Below are 20,131 nucleotides of genomic sequence, written 5' to 3'. Positions count from 1 at the left end.
CAATACGATTTGGTACTAAATTTGATGTAGGTAATGAGGATAGAAAGGAAGGATTTCAAAGGCGATTGGGTTTTACTACTGTGATACTTATGGGGGAAGGAGGTAGAGGGAGTTGATGACTTCAGATTGAGCACATAAAGAGTTTGAGGGGTTTGTGAGGTAATCTAAGTGGTGATGTCCAGGACAGTTTGCAACAGAGGTCCGGAGCTGGGGGGAAAATTAGAGCTGGAAATTAAATACTCTTTGTGATTCATCGTAATCTACATGGCCGTTAGAGCTGTGGGTATGGATGGAAGGCTAGAGACAGGACATACTAGTACCATGTTTCTAGAATTGTGTATTATTTCTAGATTAGAGACACCACTTAAGGCCTATCAGTTGGTGGGTCATCAGACTAACCACCCCAGTGGTTTATCATTAAACCACAGGGTAAGAGAATTGAGCTTTAGAATACAACTTTCTGTTTAACACAGTCTTGTGAATTTAAACTTGATTCTGCCATCATATTAAACCCCATAATTAGTACACTTAATTTTCCCCTCAATGCCAATACTCAAGATGCATGGCTTCTAAGAAAAATGTTACAATGAGTATACAGTAGTAATTATGAAAATTGTTCCTATTGCTCATTCATTTGATGGCGGTGTACTCTTCACTTTACAAAATTTAATAGCTTGGAGAAATAATCGCTGTGTGAAATGATTACGTGAGGAAGAAAAGTGAGCCTCCCATCAAATGCCACTGCAACGAAGATAACCACTGGGAAGGGGAAGTAGGTGTGTTCAGTTCCTAGATTATGAAGTGCTGGGAAGCTCTTGTCTTCTTTCCCAGGGTGCGGGAGTGCCCGGCTGACCCAGGATGCTGCCTTCCTCTCATACCTCCATGAGCCCATCGCAGCTTTTCTCCCAGGGTCATGTGCGCAAACTCGAAAACAGCCTCTCGTCATCTTGTTCAACTGTTTAGAATTCCATTAAGAAACAACAAAAGAAAACAAGGCAGAAACCTTTGAGAATTCTTTGGTGTTCTAAGTTTTCTGTACAAAGTGTTTTTTCTTTTGTTTTAGCAAATTCCAGAAGAGGCAGGGGGGCCGGGAAACCTAGGCACCAGATACACTGACAGCCATTAGGCTAATGCAAGAAAAGAAATAATGTTTACTTTTTCAACTGCCATTATAATATGTAATCATATGAATTAATCTAGTGACTAGGCATTAAAGTGAGGTGCATGTTGGGTTCTGTTTTATGGTCTCCATGGTGAGCTTTAGATTTGAAAACCTTCAAAAAGAGTTATGTTACAGCCAGGGTACTTAGCTGGCTAATGCATTAATCCAGCATGGTATTTTTAGTGAAATGATTCTCTTGAACTTGAAAAAGACTTGTTTGTTTGTTTGTTTGTTTGTTTTTAATTTCCCCAAACATACTTGAACATATCCCACTGTTGGACAGGGTTTATGTTTGGGTGGCATCTGAGGTTAACTAGGTTGTTCAGTGGAAAATAAAATACAAACATAGTAACAGAAAGGCCTTCGTTTTCTCTTCTGTCACTGTCAGTTTCCCTGTATCACACAAATTAGATCAAGAAGGCACCTCCTTTAATCCACTGCTCAGCGTCGATATGGCAGTCACCAGCCCGAAGGGTCTCTTTCTGGCTGAGTTCAGTCTCACAAGGCTAAAGACTCATTGCTCTTTATTTCTTACATTCTCAGGTAGCAGCTTGACTGTTCAAGTTGCCCTCCATGCTGACAAATTTTAATATTCTGATTAACTCCTGCCAGCCTTATCAGTATTTCAGAATATAGCCTGTATTCTATTACCAAAGTAGCTTCATGGCATCCTGGTCAATTATAAATTGGAATGGAATTTAAATTGTCAGTGTTTGATTTTTACTTAATTTCCTGTTTGCCAGTTTCTTATTGCCAGTATAACTTTCCTTTTGGTTCGTTTTTATTTTTTACTATTTGTTACATATAATTTCCAGTAATCTTCCTCATTCCAGTTCACTTCTTGACTTTCCATTTCTCTCTCTACTGTCTTCTTTCTTTTTTAGGGATTTAAAAAAAGAGAAATGCACAAATTATTCCTTTCTCTTAAAAAAGATTGTTCTTTTTCTATTTTAAAGAAACATTTATTATAGAGTTATTGAAAAAATACAGAAAGAGGAAAATTCTTATAATCACTCAAGGTCCTATCTATAATTAATATTTTAGTAGATTTATTAGTTATTTATTTGTATTTTTTTACATGCTTCAGATTATGATTTATGTATACCTATTCATGTTTTCGTATAATTAACATTTGATATATGCATTTGACATAATTTTGTAAACCCAAACTTCTAAATGCTTTTCTTATGTAAGGGAAATCACCAGGGAAGCTGTCACTCACAGACTGTGAGGCAGGGAGTTTGTAGATGGGACTTCTTTTGATAAACAAGCAAGTTGCTCGTTTCCAGAACAAACATTTCTAGAGAACCTGTCCTGTGCAGGGTAAATATTGAGGGCACATAAGTACATAAGACAAGAACCCCCACCCCTCCCAAATGGGCATCCCAAAGCCATGCCAGACACGTGACTGCCAGGCTGCCCTGCCTCGCTCAGGCCTGCCTGTCCTAGGCAGTTGCCATGGAAGAAGGTGGCACACTCCCCTGGGGGTGTTGGCTGCACCAAGGCGGGGCCGTCTGAGCCAAGTCTCAAACGCGGGTGAGTAGGAGTTTGCCAAGTGGGATTGAAGAGAGGAAGGGCTTGCCAGATGGAGCAACTGGAAGGGTGTGAGAGAGCCTGGGGAGCAGGTAGGGTTAGATGTGCCTGATCCTGTATGTGATCCTATACATGGGTGGAGTGGCCGCAGATGAAGCCAGAGAGGCAAGCTGTGGGCAATTGTAAGGGGTCTTGTCACGCTTGGTGAGCGTTTGGGTTTTATCTAAGGAGGTTGGCCGTAGGAAGCCTGGAAGGGTTCAGCAGGGAGTGTTATGTGATCACATCTGTCTTTAGACCCCTCTCCAGAGAGGTGATAGAGAAAGGAAGCTGCTTGGGATGGAGGGAGGAGGTAGACTTTAGAGTGGTGCCAGGTTCCTGTGGACCTGTTTTGTGCCAGGTATGATTCTAAATGTGTGTGTTTGCGCTTAATCCTCAGAACAGCCAGTGAGAGGAACTTGCAGTTGCTTCAGAGTTCTGCCTGTCATCTCACAGGTCCTAGTGGTACTGAGTGGCAGAGGAAGAGAGGTGGGCTGCATCTTGGTTCTTGGTACTCTGCGTGAAGGATACAGTTGAGGCATGTGGTTGTCGGCATTAGAGGTGAGGAAGGACTAGACCAAAGTAGAGAGGGCTATGTTTGGAAGACAAGTTATGTAAATGTCTAAACACCATGCTGCACATGTGAAACTAATATAATACTGAATGTCAATGGTGATTAAAATAAAAAGAATTTAAAAAGGAAAGCATTTACTGAGGAAATCCAGAGAGCCCCAGAGGTGACAGTGCATGGCTGCACCGGAAGCATTACCCACGTGTCAGAGCAAGGGACGTTCCTCCTGAGGAAGGAGGGGTTCCAGCACCGCCCAGACACCAAGGCTGGCAGGGTCCATGCAAAAACCACGCTGTCTTGCTTGAGAGGCTCCCGCTGGCCAAGTTTGAGACAAGCTGAGCATTACAATGAAACAATGGCAGTAATTCATCACAATATGTTAATTAAGCACATTTTAAACATTAGTAGTGGGCCCTGGCTGGTGTGGCTCAGTGCATTGAGCACCAGCCTGCGAAGCAAAGGGTTGCCAGTGTGATTCCCAGTCAGGGCACACGCTGACTATGTTGAGGACAGGTCAGGTCCCCAGCAGGGGGCACATGAGAGGCAACCACACACTGATGTTTCCCTCCCTCTTCTTTCTCCCTTACCCTCTCTAAAAGTAAATAAATAAAATCTTTTAAAAAACAGCATTGGGGGAAAAGAAAGTCTGGTAATAGATGTAAAAGAAATATTAGAAATAGAAAGTCACCATTTTGCAACTACTGTGGTAATAATTCAAGCAAGAATTATCAATGAATGCTGACAGTTTAGGCGAAAGGTTGGCAGCCATATGTTTACATGATTTCAAAATTGTTTATTAACCATAAGGGGAAAGGTATATATTCAGGAGAGTAATCTTACAGACTGTCCCATTAGCCAAGGGATCGAACCAGTAGCAGGAGAAACTATATCAGATGCTTCTGGATGTGATGCACATAAGGACACATCATTTCTGTAATATTCCTGCCAATTACATTCAACCTGAATTTAAACATAAGGAGACAATCAGAAAAAAACAGAGGAGCATTCTATAGAGAAACCAGACTCAGACTGGACTCTTCAAAAATGTTAGTCACTAAAAAAGAAAACAAGACTAAGAAACTGTAGCAGACTAAGAAAAATTAATGAGTCTGATAAGTAACCTCAGCACATATTCTCTGATTGGATTCCAGGCTCGGGGAGAAAGCTCTAGCAAGGGTGTCCAACCTTTTGGCATCTCTGGGCCACACCGGAAGAAGAGTTGTCTTGGGCCACACATTAGATACATTGCAGCACATAATCACAACAAATCTCAGAATGTTTTAAGTCAGTTTATGATTTTGTGTTTGGCTACATTCATGGCCATCCCGAGCAGCATGCAGCCGGGGGGGCTGCAGGTTGACACCCCTGCATCTAAAGGGTATTGCTGAGACTATTGGAAATCTGAATAAGGCTGTCAATTAACTGTGATGGTATTGTATCATTGTTAAATTTCATGTATTTGATTATAGAGGAAAGTGCCCTTGTTTTTACATTTAAACAAGGGTGATGTGTCATCGTGTATCCAACTTATTCTCAGGTGGTCCAGGAAAAATGTTGACAGAAAAGAAGCAAACGAGCATTGTGTTGGTAATTGATGAGTCCGGGTGAAGGGTCCATGGGCGTTCATTGTACACTTCTTTAGATTTAGAAATTTTCAATACAGAAATCTGAGGGAAATTGTTTTTTCAACTTTCACTTCATGATCAGGTAAGCTAAAGAATCTGTCAGTACCTAAAGCAAATACAATTTTGTTAAAGGCAAATCTTGCCTGACTGAAATACTGAATTTCTTTAATGTGACAAATAAGAATATGAGTGAATGCAAATTCATAGATAACCTTTATTCAAGATTTCATGAAGCCTGAGATAAGTCTCTTTACTAGAAGCCATGAGAAAATTTTAAAGTTTTTACTGGAGAGAAGGGAGGCTGGTTGGGATTACTTAGGGATGACCCCACCCAAAAGACTAGTGCCTGCCCAGTATAGGGATTATGGGAATTGATGGGCACATTTGATCATGGAGAGGTACAGAGAGCCCGATCTTTCAGAGACTGGTGGGAGGGAAAGGTTTTTTCAAAATTATACAAGGGGGACCACCCAAAATGGAATTTATTTATAAAAAATTGTGTATTCTTGCATGTTTTAAACTTCAGTCACCTTCGAAGTACTCTCCATTTGATGTCATACATCTATTGAGACATTTTTTCCACTGTTCAAAACAGTTTTTGAACTCTCAGTTTTGATTCCTTTTAATGCTTCTGCCTTTTTTTTTTTTCGCCTCTTCCACATCGACAAAATGTTTCCCTTTGAGGACTTTTTTCATCTGGGTAAACAAAAAAAATATGGTGCTCAGGTTGAGATGGGATGAACAGGGGGATCATGCTGTTTTGGTCAAAAACTGCTGAGCACTCAGTGTGGTGTGGGCAGGTGTGCTCGTAAATCACCCATCATGAAATGGGCAAACACATTGAGTCTTCAAAAAGAAAATTCACTGAAGCTGAATGCAGCCTCTCACAACTACTCCAGCTGGTTCACTGATACAGATGGGTTCCGTGAACTCTCACCTAATGGGGGAAGCCTGCACTACAAGGGATCTGCCCTCCAGAAGATAATTCTGGGTTCTTTTGGATCCCCCCTCATATATATGAGTTCTGAGAGGATGTACACATTGGAATCTCTCTGCCTCGCATCAGCTGAGGTGGACATAATATTTGTGGATAAAATTAAATCTTTCCAGAAGTGAAGTGATTACAGTCTGCAGGAAGAATTCAGATGTCTCCCCTAATCACAGAAGAACATCTGTGAGGACTGTGTATTTAAGGAGAACCATCCAAATTTCATTTGTTGCCTGCTAGGCCTCAGTTCTCACTTCAGGAATGCCCCCCACCCCTGCCCCCACATACACTGTACCCCTAAAAACATTGACCCCAACACTTGGTAATTATAATGCTGCCTTCAGTTTGTAGAGCACTTCATACTTTCAGCAGTCACTTTCACAAACATTGTCTCGCTTTGGTCAGCAAGGGCGGAGGAGGAGGAAGTGTTCCTGCGGTACCACCGATAAGAGAACTAAAACTAAAATAAATAAAATGGTTTGTCCAGGGCCACCCGAAAGTGGGGCTGGGATTGTGTTTCCAACCACCGCTGTTCCTGAGAAAGGCAACCTGGTGAACTTTGGAAATGGGTCCAGCCCAGCGCCGTGTGCGGCAGAGGAAGTTCACGTCCAGCTGAAAGCACTTTGTAGAAGCAGGCAGAAAACGGGTGATTCGTGTATGAGAGATTTCCGTGAAAATAACTCTTATAGAGACGGGGAAGTCTAATATTGATGAGAAAAACATGAAAACAATGAGAATAATGAATAAATATTGCTTTAGGTATCTATCTAGATTTAAAGGACGTGTGACGTGGATTAGACTCCCTTAGCACAGCAACAGAAAGTGAGCCCAGAGGCGCTCGTCGTTCAGCCTGGGGAGGGGTTTGTGTGGCCCCAGCAGGGCCCCAGGCAAGGTTTTCTAGGTGAGAGGGACTGAGCTCCTCTGAGTCACTGTGTGAGACAGAGAAGTGGCCTCTGTCCATTTGCTCGTCTGTAAAATGGACGTTATAACATCCGTGCTAACCGCCTGGCAGCTTGTGAGTATGCGAGGTCATGGAGAGGAAAACCCTGTTAGAAAGTTGGGATTTGTATAAAAACCAAAGGTAACATTTGATAATATAAAACCACCCTACCACCTCCTTTTTTACTGCCTGTTCCAATAACAGTAAAAAGGTTTGAGGAAAGATAAGCGGCAGTTTTGAGCTTCTCACTGCCGCTGGGGAATCGAAAGCAAACTTATAAACACACTGCCTTGCCCGTGGGGGCTTCGAGGTCACGCTAACGGACGTTTTCTTAAATCGTGTTCATTCTTAAGTATCCATCATTGGTTTGGGGGTGGGAGGTTCTGAGCAGTGGACATTGAGGAAGTGGCACAGATTTGCTGTTTTGAAGCTTTGCTGTTTGGGAAGTTGAGGCTGAGGGGAAACCACAGTGTGTGGCGGATGTTTCTCAGTTGCTGGGGATATGGGTTGTCAGGGGTTCCACTGATCCTCCTGTTCCCTGATGCTTGATTCCCATAGCGGGTCTGGTCTTCGTCTGGGCGGTAAGAGCACCTAAGTTGTCTTGGTGTGTCACGGATGGTCTTGAGTTTTCTGTTTTGGAGGGAAATTGTTCTTTAGGAATAAGACAAAAAAAAAATTATTTGCCCTAGTGATAGTAGGCAGATTCATTGAATGAATGAATGAATGAATGACTACTTTGAGAGACATCTGACTGTTCATGGTTGTTGGGATGGTGTGTGATAGTGGGACATTACCTCTGTAAGGTACCGTCCTTTATAAGTACCCCGTTTCAGGTTAATTCAGGCTTGTAGGGGCCTGGCAGTGCACAGGCAGCATGTAGTTTGCAGCAGTACATACATACATGGGGTCGGAGCACTTGGGTCACCGTCCCAGCTGTGACACTGAACAGCCAGGAGACCCAGGAAGCCTTGCTGATTCTTCAGGGCTGCTGTGAGATAAAGCATTGGGAAGGTACAAGGGTGATACTGAATTAGATGGCATTTCTACTCTTTAATACTTTCCACCCTGTGTCAGAGTTAGACCGAAGCCATTGATTTATGCAGCATCAATGAGCTTTGTTTTCTGGTTCTCCCTGTCCTGCTGGTGGGGGGCAAAGCCCAGCGAATGTCCCTGCTTGTCAGTGTACTAGGCTCTCCACACATGGAGTGATGGTAAGCAGACTACGATCAAAGGATTCTGTTAGGCAGCATTGAAAAAATACATTGAGAAACCTGTTTTTTTCACTCACCGACTTGAACTGTACACAGTGGTTTGTGCCATTCAGAAGCCTTTTCCACCTGCTGCAGCTCTCAATTTCTTTCTGTGCTGTTTGTTGCTTAAGTGATGTGGCCATTTTACTTAATTTCTTAGCCAAGAAATTTGCTTTATTTTTACTGAAAACTGATTTTTCTATGACCCTAGGAGACTATAATTCACATGCTAGTGTAGCTGTTGGACCCGCTTGTTGCAACTCTGAGTGTCTGTCCACTGAGAAAATGTTGATCTCAATGTCCCCCAGAACCTCTCTCTATCAAACATGAACATCGGAAAGCCTGCCGATGGGGAGGTTACAGTTCCAGTCACAATGGAGTATGCACACTCCATCCTGACTCCCACTGAATGCAGCCAGATAACACTGAGCAGAATGGATGGAACATTCTTTGAAGACTCCGAAAAATGGTAGCTGGCCAATTGGGAAAGGAATCCAAACTGAGAAGTATGAAAGAACCAGCCATGAGTTTCCTTTTTTCTTCTTCTTCTTTTTCCCTCTTTCCATATCTCCTGCCTACACTGAAAGGCCAGCTAAACCCCAGAACTGCAGAACTCCTAGAGAATCCCTGTGTTTCTAACCCAGGGAGCAGGAACGGAAGTCACATCGGGACAGAGCCTGGGAGAAACCCTAGCGTTTTCCATGTAAACCCTGTTAACATGCACTGTGCACAACTCTAGACTTTTTCTGTGCATGTTTTTTAAACATAGTTACAACAAACAATTGTTTTGTTTTTCCTCCTTAATGAAAGAAAATATTTGTTATATAAAATACGCAACATTGTAAACTTATTTTTAATAATGTATTAAGCATTTATAACCTTGTTTAGTGCCTTTGTATCACTATAGTTTGAAATCTGAGCATCTGAATCAGTTTGGACTGTTGGTTCAGCAGGTGAGAGCGTGTTTACAGCAGACTCCTGATGTTGCCCATATGCCACTGGCTCTGGCCCTGGCTTCTAATAGTCATTTAACATCTACAGTCATTTAACATCTCTCATTTAGGTGGTTGCCAGCTTGTTGCTTTTATAAATAATGTTGCAGTGGGATATTTGTACATAAAGCTTTTCTTCATATTTGGGGTCATTTCTTTGAGGCAAACTCCTAGAGGCAATGTAACTGAGTCAGAGGTTATGGCTATTTCAATTGCTGATCAATATTAATGATTATTTTTGCAGAGGGTTTTGCCAGTTGTAATAACTGTACTACCCCCTGAGTTGTAGATGAGGAAATTGAGGCTGAGAGGGGTTGGGCTGCCTAGGCTCGCACGCTGATGGGCAGAAGAGCCATGATTTTCGCCCAGCCTGTCTGCTGGTAGAGGCCACTGCCTCCGCCTCTTGCTCTGCCGCTGCAGCATTTACCATGGCCCCTCCTCTTAAAGGGGCTGTCTGAGAGCATTGCACCTGCCCTGCCATCGGCTTTGGTAATTTGGTATGGGGAAAAATGAACTCCTCTTAATGTTAATTTTCATTTCTATTTGTTTGACAGAGTCTGTGCCTTTAGCTGGTCATATCCTTTGTCCTTTGATAAACTGTGTTTTCCTAGAGTGGTTTTTTCCCTTGATTTATGTGTGCTGTGAGCACAGTGAAGACGTTAACTTATTTCTGCTCTGATTGTTTTGTTATTTGTCTTTTATTTGCTTTTCAAAACATAATTAAATTTTTTACATAGCTGTAATCTTTTTTTTTTTCCATTCCTAGCTAAGCTTAAAGAGAGGTCCCCCTTGCAGAGGTTTGGCAAGTATGGAAAGATATTTTTAAAAGCAAGCTTAGGAGTTTTAAGAACACTTGTAAGAAATGCGGCATTCATCTTTGGCTATTTTTCCTCAATGCCAAGTTTACCTCGTAATTTCTCCCTCCTCCCCTACACATACAGTTTCCCCGCAAACATTTTCCTGCTAAAATAGGAGGGCAAATTATGGGGTGATGCTGCCTGAGAATATGATTTATAGTTTTCAAAACACAGAGTTTTGGAAGGACAATTTGAAGTAATATAAAATGAAGAATTACCTTAGCTTTTTGCTGTAATTTTCTTCTATGTATCATCCATTCTTATCACAGAGCTAGATCAAACTTTCCATTTAAAACTTTAAAAAATATGTGTGCTTATATATGCATGCAAAATAAAAATAAAATGGTTATACAGGACCTGTTATGAGAAACAATAGTCCCCTAACCCTATTCCAACCCACTTTTCTACTCTTGAAACTCTTAACAGAATCTTGCAATTTTACTTACATTCATATTTCTGTTTTATAAAGTGTGTGTGTGTGTGTGTGTGTGTGTGTGTGTGTGTGTTTACTCTCAGGTTTCTAAGTGACACAGGAATATATTTTGTGATTGCCAATATAGGCTGTTTCTCTTCTTGCTGTGGAAGGCCAGGATTTAGAGTCTTCGTGCCCCTCCCCCACCCGCTTGCATGTGCTCTGTGCCTTACCCTTCCCTTGTCCCTCTCCCCCCACCAATAAATCACACACATTCACGCTTCTTATTCTGTCTTCCCAGTGCAGCTTTTTGTCCTTGCTCTGACTCAATACTCAGCGTTTACATAGTTACAGTTTCGTAAATGCTATTCCCCGCCAAGTCATGTAGTTTCCTTTTCTGCACAGTATTTTCTTTCCTATAGAATTAGCTTTGCCGTGCTTTTTACGTTAGTCATTTTCTGTGCACGTACTCACCCCCACGTTGTGACTCCTGTCAGTACCTTCAGAGGCATTGAATGTTCCGTTAATCTCATCTCCTTCAAGACAACTCTCCAGACTCCGGCTTGCCCAGTTGGGAGGCTTACTTTCTAGGCCACCTGCAGTTCTCAGCTCTCCTGTTATGGGCGTTCTAGTGGGTCCCAATCCTTCGTTGACTCCTTTCCTTTGTAATTTCCTGAGGAACACACACAGGTGGTACATACTTGAAATCTTGTGTATATGAAAATGGCTTTACTGTATCCTTAGTTTGTGCTTAGTTAATAATATGGCTGGGTATAGAATTCTGAGTTGGAAATCATTTTCCCTCAGAATTTGGAGGCATTTTCCCAAAGCCTTCACTGTTTTCCAGTGTTGCTTTTGAACATTTCTGACTCTGTATCCTTCACGTGAAGCTTGTTTTTAATCTGTGGAAGCTTTAGGGTTTCTTCTTTGCTCCCAGTTGCTGAAATTCCACGATGCTGAATCTTGCTATATAGGTCTGTTTTCTTCTCTTGAGCTGGGCATTCAGTGATCCCTTTGAATTTGGAGGTTCACATCTTCTGTGCCTGCCATCCTTAACTAGAAGTCTTCATAAAAAATTAAAGGAAAATTATAATGAATTTATACTTATATAAACATGTTTTTCAAAGCTGTAATATTATCAGTTAAATGTTGAAACAGGATTGTGGTGATTAAATTGGCCAACCAGAATTTACAAGGGTCCTGACAACCATAAAATATAGACAGCCAGACCTTTCATTTGACGGAGCAAATGAAAGCCACAGTGAGGGAATTGGTCAAGCCACTTATTACTCTAGTACCCAGCCTAGGTTTGTATCAGAGATGGGAAGATTTATTCTTAAGCTTGTTTCACTTTTATTAAAAGGAAAAACATGCAGCTCATTCTTTATAACTGCAGAAGATGGAAGGTGCATCCTACTCAGTTCCTTGTTTTAATTTGATCCCCAAAATCACGTGCGAGAAACTGTATATTTGTATGCCCCAACCTTCAGCTGCTCTAGCAATAGCAATAGTCCCCTAGGCCAAGCATGTGAAACTATAGCTCTACATTGTCCCTAGAGTTTTAACTCCTCCCCTCCCGCCCCCTGCAAAGGCAGTTAGAGGAGCAACTCAGTTGGTCTTTCTCTATCAGTGTAATAAAAATAAAAATAAATGGGTGAGCTGCATGCTTCTTCTCTAGAATGATTTCTTTCCAAGGGCTGCCCAAGGAACCTTGGCAGTAAACCTTGAGTGGACAGACTTCATGGTGGGGGAGTTTATGTCTGAATACACGCAGGCACTCCTGCGTGTCTGCTCCCCTCTCAATAACCACACTGGACTCTCCTACGACCTGGTGTGACCGGCGTTTTCCCCAACACGAAGCAATCCTGCAACCCTCTCTAACTCAATTCTGACACTACCTACTGGGACCCTGGGTCAGATCCCACAGGTTAAGTGCTCAGTAAGACACCGACTGCCCTCCCTCTTCAGGTGACAATCACGAGTCCAGATGGTCACTTGTGCTTCACATCAACTAGCTATAAATTAGAAGTTCCCGTGACCTCTTCTTCTGGCTTAAAAAGTTTGCTCGAGTTGACTCTCAGAACTCAGGAATACAATTTACTGACTGAATTGGAAGTTTATTATGAAATGATACGACTCAGGAAAAGCCAGATGAAGGGGTGCTAGGACAGGGTGAGCGGGAAGGGCTGTGCTGTCTCCGGGGTGTCCCCCCTCCCAGTTTCCTCACATGCTCACCTCCCCCACCCTGCCCCGGAAGCTCTCTAAACCTGGTCCTGTGAGATATTTGCAGAGGCTTTATTAGGCTAATCAATTAAGTCATTGGCCACTGGCGATTAGCCCAGACGTGGAGGGAAGTGTACAGCAAGTTTTCACCCTCTCACCACCTGGTTGGTTCTGGCACCACCCTCCGGGGCTGTCTGAAAGTCAGCTCATTAAGGTAAACTCAGGTGTGATCGAAAGTGGCTTGTTATGAATAACAAAAGACACCTGTATCTTTTTTATCACTTAGGAAATTCCAAAGGGTTTGGAAGCTCTGTGCCAGGAACAGGGACAAAGACCAAATATATATTTCTTATTATAAATCACAATATCACAAAGTTCAGTTCCAAACAAAAATAGTAATTATAGCACACTTTCATGTGGGCTAGTAATGATTCTTGTTTTCTCTTTTCCCATCAGCTTTTTGGAGACTGGGAAGCCCAGCTGCGGAGAATAATGAAGCTCATTGCTGGTGGCGGCCTGTCCATCACTGGCTCTCATAACATGTGTGGAGACTATCTGTACAGCGGCCACACGGTCATGCTCACACTCACCTACTTATTTATCAAAGAGTGTAAGTCGAAAACAGGCTTCCATTAGAATTTTCTCACCTGCCACTTCCTGTGGTCCACGGAAGGTCCGCTGAAGCAGGGCTCGGGGCCTAGGGAGGGCAGTGCCCCCTCTCACCAGGATGCCTGGGCTCTGCAGGCCCCGGGGAGATGTGCGTGGGAAGGAGGAACTGCTCCTCTGGGCTGGAGTCTCTTGTTTCCTCAAGTGTCAGCTGTAGCGTTGGGGTGCTTTACAGCTGCTGGAAGGAGCCAGAAGGCAATCTCAAGGACACAAAAACCTAGTGTTGGACCTGTTTGGGTGATGGAAGATGATATGTTCACTCAGGAGCCATTTTTTTCAAGCACCTGGCACTGTGCTCTCAACTGAGAGTACAGTGGTGGGTTGGTGATGCCTGCACCCTCATAGAAGCCGTGGGCTCAGGAACACTAAGTGAGGCAGACACTAAATGGGAAAGTTCCTTTAAAAAATGTATGGGCCCTGGTTGGGTAGCTCAGTTGGTTAGAGCATTGTTCTGATACACCAAGGTTGCATCCCTGGTCAGGGCACATACAAGAAGAAACCAATGAATACATACATAAGTGGAACAACAAAATAGATTCTCTCTCTCTCCCTCTCGCTCTCGCCCCCCCTCTCTCTCTCCCTCTCTCTCTCCCTCTCCCTCTCTCTCTCCCTCTCCCTCTCCCTCTCCCTCTATCCTCCTTCCCCCCTTTCTCTCCCCCCCTTCCCTTCTCTCTCTCTCAAAAAAAATCAATAAATAAAAAAGGCAAAGAACATACTTAAAATATTTTATTATGAAATACAAAAGCAAATGTTAATATATGATTAAAGCTTTTCATCCCTTCCCCCTCCTGTTTTCCTCTGTCACTTCCATGCATGTTTCTGTACTGTATGTTACCGTTTTCTGGTTTTTTAAATTTACATAAATGGTATCACAATATATATAGTCTTCTGCCACTTTTCTCTCAAGTACGTTTTTGAGATGAGACTCTGGTTCATTTTAATTGCAATTGGTAGCATTGTTAATACTACAAATTAGCAGTTTTCAAGTGGTGTGCCACAAGAATTTTTAAAACATGCAATACCTGACTATTCAGTCAGGGGCAGTGACCTCTTTTCCCCTAGATTGTCAAATAGAAAAACAGCAACAACCAATACAACAATAGCCAACCAGTGTAAAGAAATCAAAATTATACCTATTTTTTTGTCAAATCCACAGAAATATTTTTTTTGGTGGGCCACAGGGTTTTACTAATTAGTTTATATATGCCATGAGATGAAGAAGGTTGAAAATCACTGCTGTAAATGAACCGCAGATTACATGGTTCATTTATTTACTTGTAGAAAATTCAGTTGTGTACAGTATTCTGCTGTTAGCAGCAGTCTCTGTGAGCATCCCATAGGCAGGTTCTGTGAAGAGTGGCCAGTAAACCAGGTTGCCGACACCACAGAGGAGGGACCCTCACTGCAGCCCGGAGGTGTCTGGGGAGTGCGTGGCACATTGGAAGTTTACTACGGCTGGAATTTAGAGTGGGGGGGAATGAGGAGAAATGAGAATGAACTGGTGGTGAGGAACCAGATCACCGAGCATACCTTAAGCCAGCAGAAGGAGTCTGACTGAGATGGGTGCCTATGGAAGGGCTGTGCCCGTGGGGCGGTGCCCTCTTGCCCGGTTTTTAGAGGGGGGAATCACTCTCGCAGCAGCTTGCAAGATGGGCTGGAGAGCGTGCAGACTGGAGAGCGTGCAGACTGGAGAGCAAAGTGAAGAGGCTGTCTGCTGCTGTCACCCAGGACGGAGTTGGTGGTGGCACGCACCACCCTGATGGCGTGGGCGACAGAGAGAAGCGGAGGGGTCAGAGGGAGATTAGCAAAGAAGGGTCAGCAGTTAACAGGATTGATTGGAGGGTGTTCAGGAGACAGGTGGTAGACTGAAGGGTGAATGCCTAGTTTTGGTCTTAAAAAAAACTAAGGGAACACGGCAGGCAGAAGAGAAGGTGGGCTTCCGGGCACTGAGAGAGAGAGAAGGGTCATATACTGAGCATGTGACCAAATAGGGTGAATTCTAACAATGTCTATTCAGAATGGTCAGGGCACAGTATAGCCCGTGTACTAGGGTATGACTGGGCCTAGAAAATGGGAAAAGAATTGGCCTGACGCCAGCAGCCCTGAGGGAGGGATTTCTGCCCCCTGCTGGTTGGTACTTGAAATTTTTTCATGGTATTAGATCCTTCTGGAAGATAAAGCAGTATGCCCATATTGGGTCACAAACTCTGATTTTTGAACCCAAGTGCTATCACTTACTCTGTGACCTTGGGGAAAACATTTAACCTTTCTAAGTCTTGGTTTCCACATCTTTAAAATGAGATACTGATAGTTATTTCACAGTGAGGGAGAGGTGGTAAAGATTAAAATAGATGTCATATATGCACACTTGTAATATATTCACACAAAGAATGAATGGAAGCTACTGTTTGTTGCTATACTGTTAAGGTATTGAGTACAGATTTTTCTGGAAATGAAATATGGAGCCATGTACATACAACAAGACCCCTACCCTGACTACTTCACTTAAAATTACAAACCACCCTTCACCCTTCTGATTTTGCTTATCCTTTTCAACTTTTTTTTATTTTTCCATACCATTCAGCACCACTAACATCATGTATAACTTCCTTTTTTAGTCCTGATTATGTTTATTGTTTCTGTTCCCTACTAGGAAGGGACCTCTGCCCAAAGGCAGGCCCTTGGCCCGGTTTGTACATTGATCTCATCACCGAGAGCAGTTCCTATCCCGGGCATGTCGTGCCTGCTCAATAGATATTGATTGAATGAATGACTGATTCTTAGACTGCTGGAGAATCCAATAAGATCCTGAAAGTTATCCCCTGGGGCGGAGAGGGAGGGTAGGCCACATGCAAACAATATTTCTGCCTAGAGTTTCAGATCCTCTGAAGCCCATCTGTGGAGAATATAAGGCCAAAACGCCCACACTGAGATTTTGGCGCTTCCTCAGTCTTTCCCAGTGGAGGTGCAGATAAGTATTTATCTGGCACGGCCCTGGCCCTGACGTTGGGAATGCACTTGAACTGGAATTCCCAGGCATTTGGAATCTCCCTTGTTTGTATTTCAGAAGTGGAAATCTCACAGACTCTCAGGGTAGTGTATTGTTGCAGAGCTTGAAAAGCATGTAAGGCAGTTGTATCAATGATAATTGCTTAGTCCATGTGTAAAAATCTATAGACCAAGGGATTGATTTATGTATAAAGAATTAACCCCAGCTTATTTAGAGGTAAATTAAATATCTGTTGGCAGCTTTTTAATTTTTTTAATGGATCATGATACATTAATTTGTCCTTATTTTTTTTACTTCATCATACATATGAGTCAAGTAACAGCCAAATATGAATTAGCTAGTAAAATCACTTTATAAAATAAGATGCTTCCATCCTAACCTTGGCTACAGATAGGCTAATGCCCTTAGATATGATAGCCCAAGGGATTTGTTTTCAGAAGGGAAGACCCAAGGTGACTGCATTCACAATAGTTGCAGAGGTGTGGTTGGGTGTCCTTGGTGATATTTGAGTAGTACGATTATTACAAATTTCTCTTCTTTTTCAGATTCGCCTCGACGACTCTGGTGGTACCACTGGATTTGCTGGCTTCTCAGCGTGGTTGGAATCTTCTGTATTCTCTTAGCGCATGACCACTACACTGTGGACGTGGTGGTGGCGTATTACATCACCACGAGACTCTTCTGGTGGTACCACACTATGGCCAATCAGCAAGTGAGTTTCCCCCTTCGTGTTGTTAGCTTCTGTTGCTCCTGGGTTGGTGTTAACCAGCACAGCAGCGAAAAATACAAAAAAATGCACAGATATCTTAGTTTTCTCTTAAGGGATCGTCACCTATAAGATTATGTTCTTTTGTGATGCTGATCCACTTGAGAATCAAAAATGAACAAGAACTGTTATAATGACATAGGAGATGCATCCTTTTAGAACAAGTATCATGTTCTCAATGTCTCTGAAAATATTTACTAATCTGTGCCCACCTGTTGCATGATTTGAATTCTTACCCTCTTCCTACCCTTGGCTCCTCACCAGCTTAATACTTAATCATTTAATTAGGGCATTTTAATTGTAGAAGAGTGAGTAACTGAAAGGCTAATCGAGGTATTTATTTGTAAACAAGAGATTGAGTAAGCCACAAGTTTCCCTTGCGCACCTGGAATCGGAGTTACTTGTTTTCCTGCGAGGGTGTTTTCCCAGGGTACAGGTGAGGGCTGTGCCACCAGGGTGTGTGGGTGGGCGTGGGGCCCGTCTGCGTCCCTTTGTGAACTATAATGTAAAAAATACTTGATCTTTAAGTGAAGGATTATGAGAAAAATATGTATATTCCTTTTGGGGCTGAAAGAAATTAATCGTTCCTCCTGACTCGGTTTTTCCTTTCTTTACTGATGTAGGTGCTAAAAGAAGCTTCCCAGATGAACCTCTTGGCCAGGGTGTGGTGGTACAGGCCGTTTCAGTACTTTGAAAAGAATGTCCAAGGAATTGTACCTCGATCTTACCATTGGCCCTTCCCCTGGCCAGTAGTCCACCTCAGGAGGCAAGTGAAATATAGCCGGTTGGCGAATGACACATAACAGCTGTACACAGTGGGGGAACGAGGAACTGTCCGAAGTGCTAAGAACTCCGTGAGAGAAGATGCCATAAAATAAACACCTCCCTAATCCTACTATCTTTCAACAATTACCTTGACTTAACCTATTGAGTTACCTGGTCAGCACTGTGATCTTTTTTTCTCTCCAAAGGACCTGCGTTGGAAACAATAAAGAAAATGTCACCTATCATGCACTGGACACATTTCCTGTTCATGAGTTTGGGATTTACATAACCTGCAGCCACCACGTTCCTTTGTATATGATGCAACAGCATAAATGTGAGCTTTTATATCATAAGTTCTGGTCTTTCCAGTCACATCTGGAAATAAAGTGTATTATTTTCTTGGGAAAACATACTTTTCATATCTCTTGCCCCAAAGATTGGGCTCTAAGCCATTTTCTAGCAAATGTCTCTATGAAGGTTTCTAAGCACCTGAACGGGGTTCGATTCTGAAATCTTTCTACCTGTTGCACCAATATTCAAGTAAAAATGACAGACACAGAAAGGTTTAGTAACTTTGGGTTTTGTAAAATCAGCAGAGACAATGTGTCAAAAAGTGCAAAAAAAAAGATTCTGTTGTAAAGTGATTTTCTAAGTATTTCCTAACTTTATTTTTCAAATGATGTTATGAAAACCAAATTTAAAGATTTTTACATGTCAAAGAGAAGAGAGTTAAAATTTAAAACTGCTACTTGGGAGAGAAATTTGTCTATGTTTCTAGTGCCTTTCTTGTCTTGATTGTATGGTCAGTAGGCGATCTTAAATGTTTTTATTTAATATAAAGTATTCCACGAAAATATAAATGTATGTATACACTACTCAATTTTGCATTTATAGCTAAATTAAATCAGAAGGCTGCTTACAGTTTTTCAATTGCTTTGAATTAAAGAAGGGGTGGGGGTGTAATTAGAAAGTCCAAGCCTGTTCCCATATTGTGAGCAGGTGGCAATGACATTGTGCCACTTAAATTATTTTCTCTACTTGGTAGTTCAGTTTTAACTATACAATGAAAACAGCCATGAATACTTTTTTTAAAAAGCGAGTTTTGAAAATGATCACTTAACTAAAACTTGAAAGGTTTGAATTAGTTATCCATACTCTCACGACAATTTTGTTGGTGAACAACAAAAAAGAGATCTATTTCTTTAAAATATCTATGTGCAGAAACTGCATGTAACTCTTTAAGTTTTACTCCTAACATACGTATGTTTGGGGAAGTATTCTATACTTGCCAATGTGGAGAACAAAATAGTTTTTTAAGAATGAAGAAGTATATATATCCATTCTGTATGTTGTGTGCGGCAGAACTCTCTTCTGTAGGGCTTTTTTGTGTGTATGTGTGTTCACGAGGTGATATTTGTATTGTAAAACAATAATGGTGAAGGAAATAAAAAGGCTTTTAAAATTTTGTTTGTTTTAAATCTTTGTAAAGTTTATCCAGAGAGTATACTGATATCTTAACAGCCTACCTAGATCGTAAATTAATCAAAATGCACTTTTTAATAAAAACTGATACTTAAAAACAAATGGCTGTTTCTAATGTGTTCAAGTTCTTCACAGAAGTCCTAAGTGAAGTCATTAAAGCGAGGTAAGAAACTCAAGTTTCAGAATTTCTTCATTGAGTTTTTTCGAGATAGGGCCTTTAATAAGCATGTTTTCTTTCCCTTGAGATTTCTAAAAATGTGCACCAAACTTCAGTAACCTGTGCAGGTTGAGAGCACTTTTAAAAAGACAGTTGAGCCCTGGTGGGTGTGGCTCAGTGGATTGAGCACTGGCCTGCAAGCTGAGTGGTCTCTGGTTCGAATGCCATCAGGGCACATGCTTGGGTTCCCGGCCAGGCCCCCAGCCAAGTCCCAGATGGGGACATGCGAGAAAAGGCTGATCAATGTTTCTCTCACATACGGATGTATCTCTCCCTCTCTTCCTTCTTTCCTCCCTTTGTCTCTAAAAATAAATAATTAAAATCTTCTAAAAAATTAAAAAATAAAAACACAGTTGAACCTTACCAATTCGGGAGGTAGGAGCACCACCCCCTGCACAATGGAAAATATATAACTGTACAGCCCTTTGCATCCAAGGCAATCAAGGACTTTTTTTTAATTTGCTTATAAGTGGACCCCCACAGTTCAAACCCGTGTTGTTCAAGGGTTAACTATACACAAAAAGCGTCACAGGTAAGTAAAATCCAAACCACAGAGCACTGTTCCCCAATGATTTTGAATTCTCTAATTCTCAATCACGTCACTGACTTCACTTTTTTTTTCCTAGTAACTCCCCA

General features: G+C 42.0%; 1 protein-coding gene across 2 annotated transcripts in view; it reads left to right on the top strand.

Moving 5' to 3' along the window:
• The window catches only part of SGMS1 (sphingomyelin synthase 1), a 286,000-nt gene extending 266,632 nt beyond the window's left edge, over positions 1-19,368 (top strand). For both annotated transcript variants that reach the window (XM_028511456.2, XM_036026947.1), the window contains 3 exons: positions 13,046-13,199; positions 16,811-16,977; positions 17,655-19,368. In XM_028511456.2, coding sequence (XP_028367257.1) covers positions 13,046-13,199; positions 16,811-16,977; positions 17,655-17,834 — 501 coding nt within the window. In that variant the 3' untranslated portion in view covers positions 17,835-19,368. The remainder of the gene's footprint in view (positions 1-13,045; positions 13,200-16,810; positions 16,978-17,654) is intronic.
• The last annotated feature ends 763 nt before the right edge of the window (positions 19,369-20,131 follow it).

This window comes from Phyllostomus discolor, chromosome 5, assembly GCF_004126475.2.
Source record: "Phyllostomus discolor isolate MPI-MPIP mPhyDis1 chromosome 5, mPhyDis1.pri.v3, whole genome shotgun sequence".
Taxonomy (NCBI): Eukaryota; Metazoa; Chordata; class Mammalia; order Chiroptera; family Phyllostomidae; genus Phyllostomus; species Phyllostomus discolor.
The sequence above is the reverse complement of the archived record's forward strand: the minus strand, read 5'-3'. Positions and strand labels throughout refer to the sequence as shown.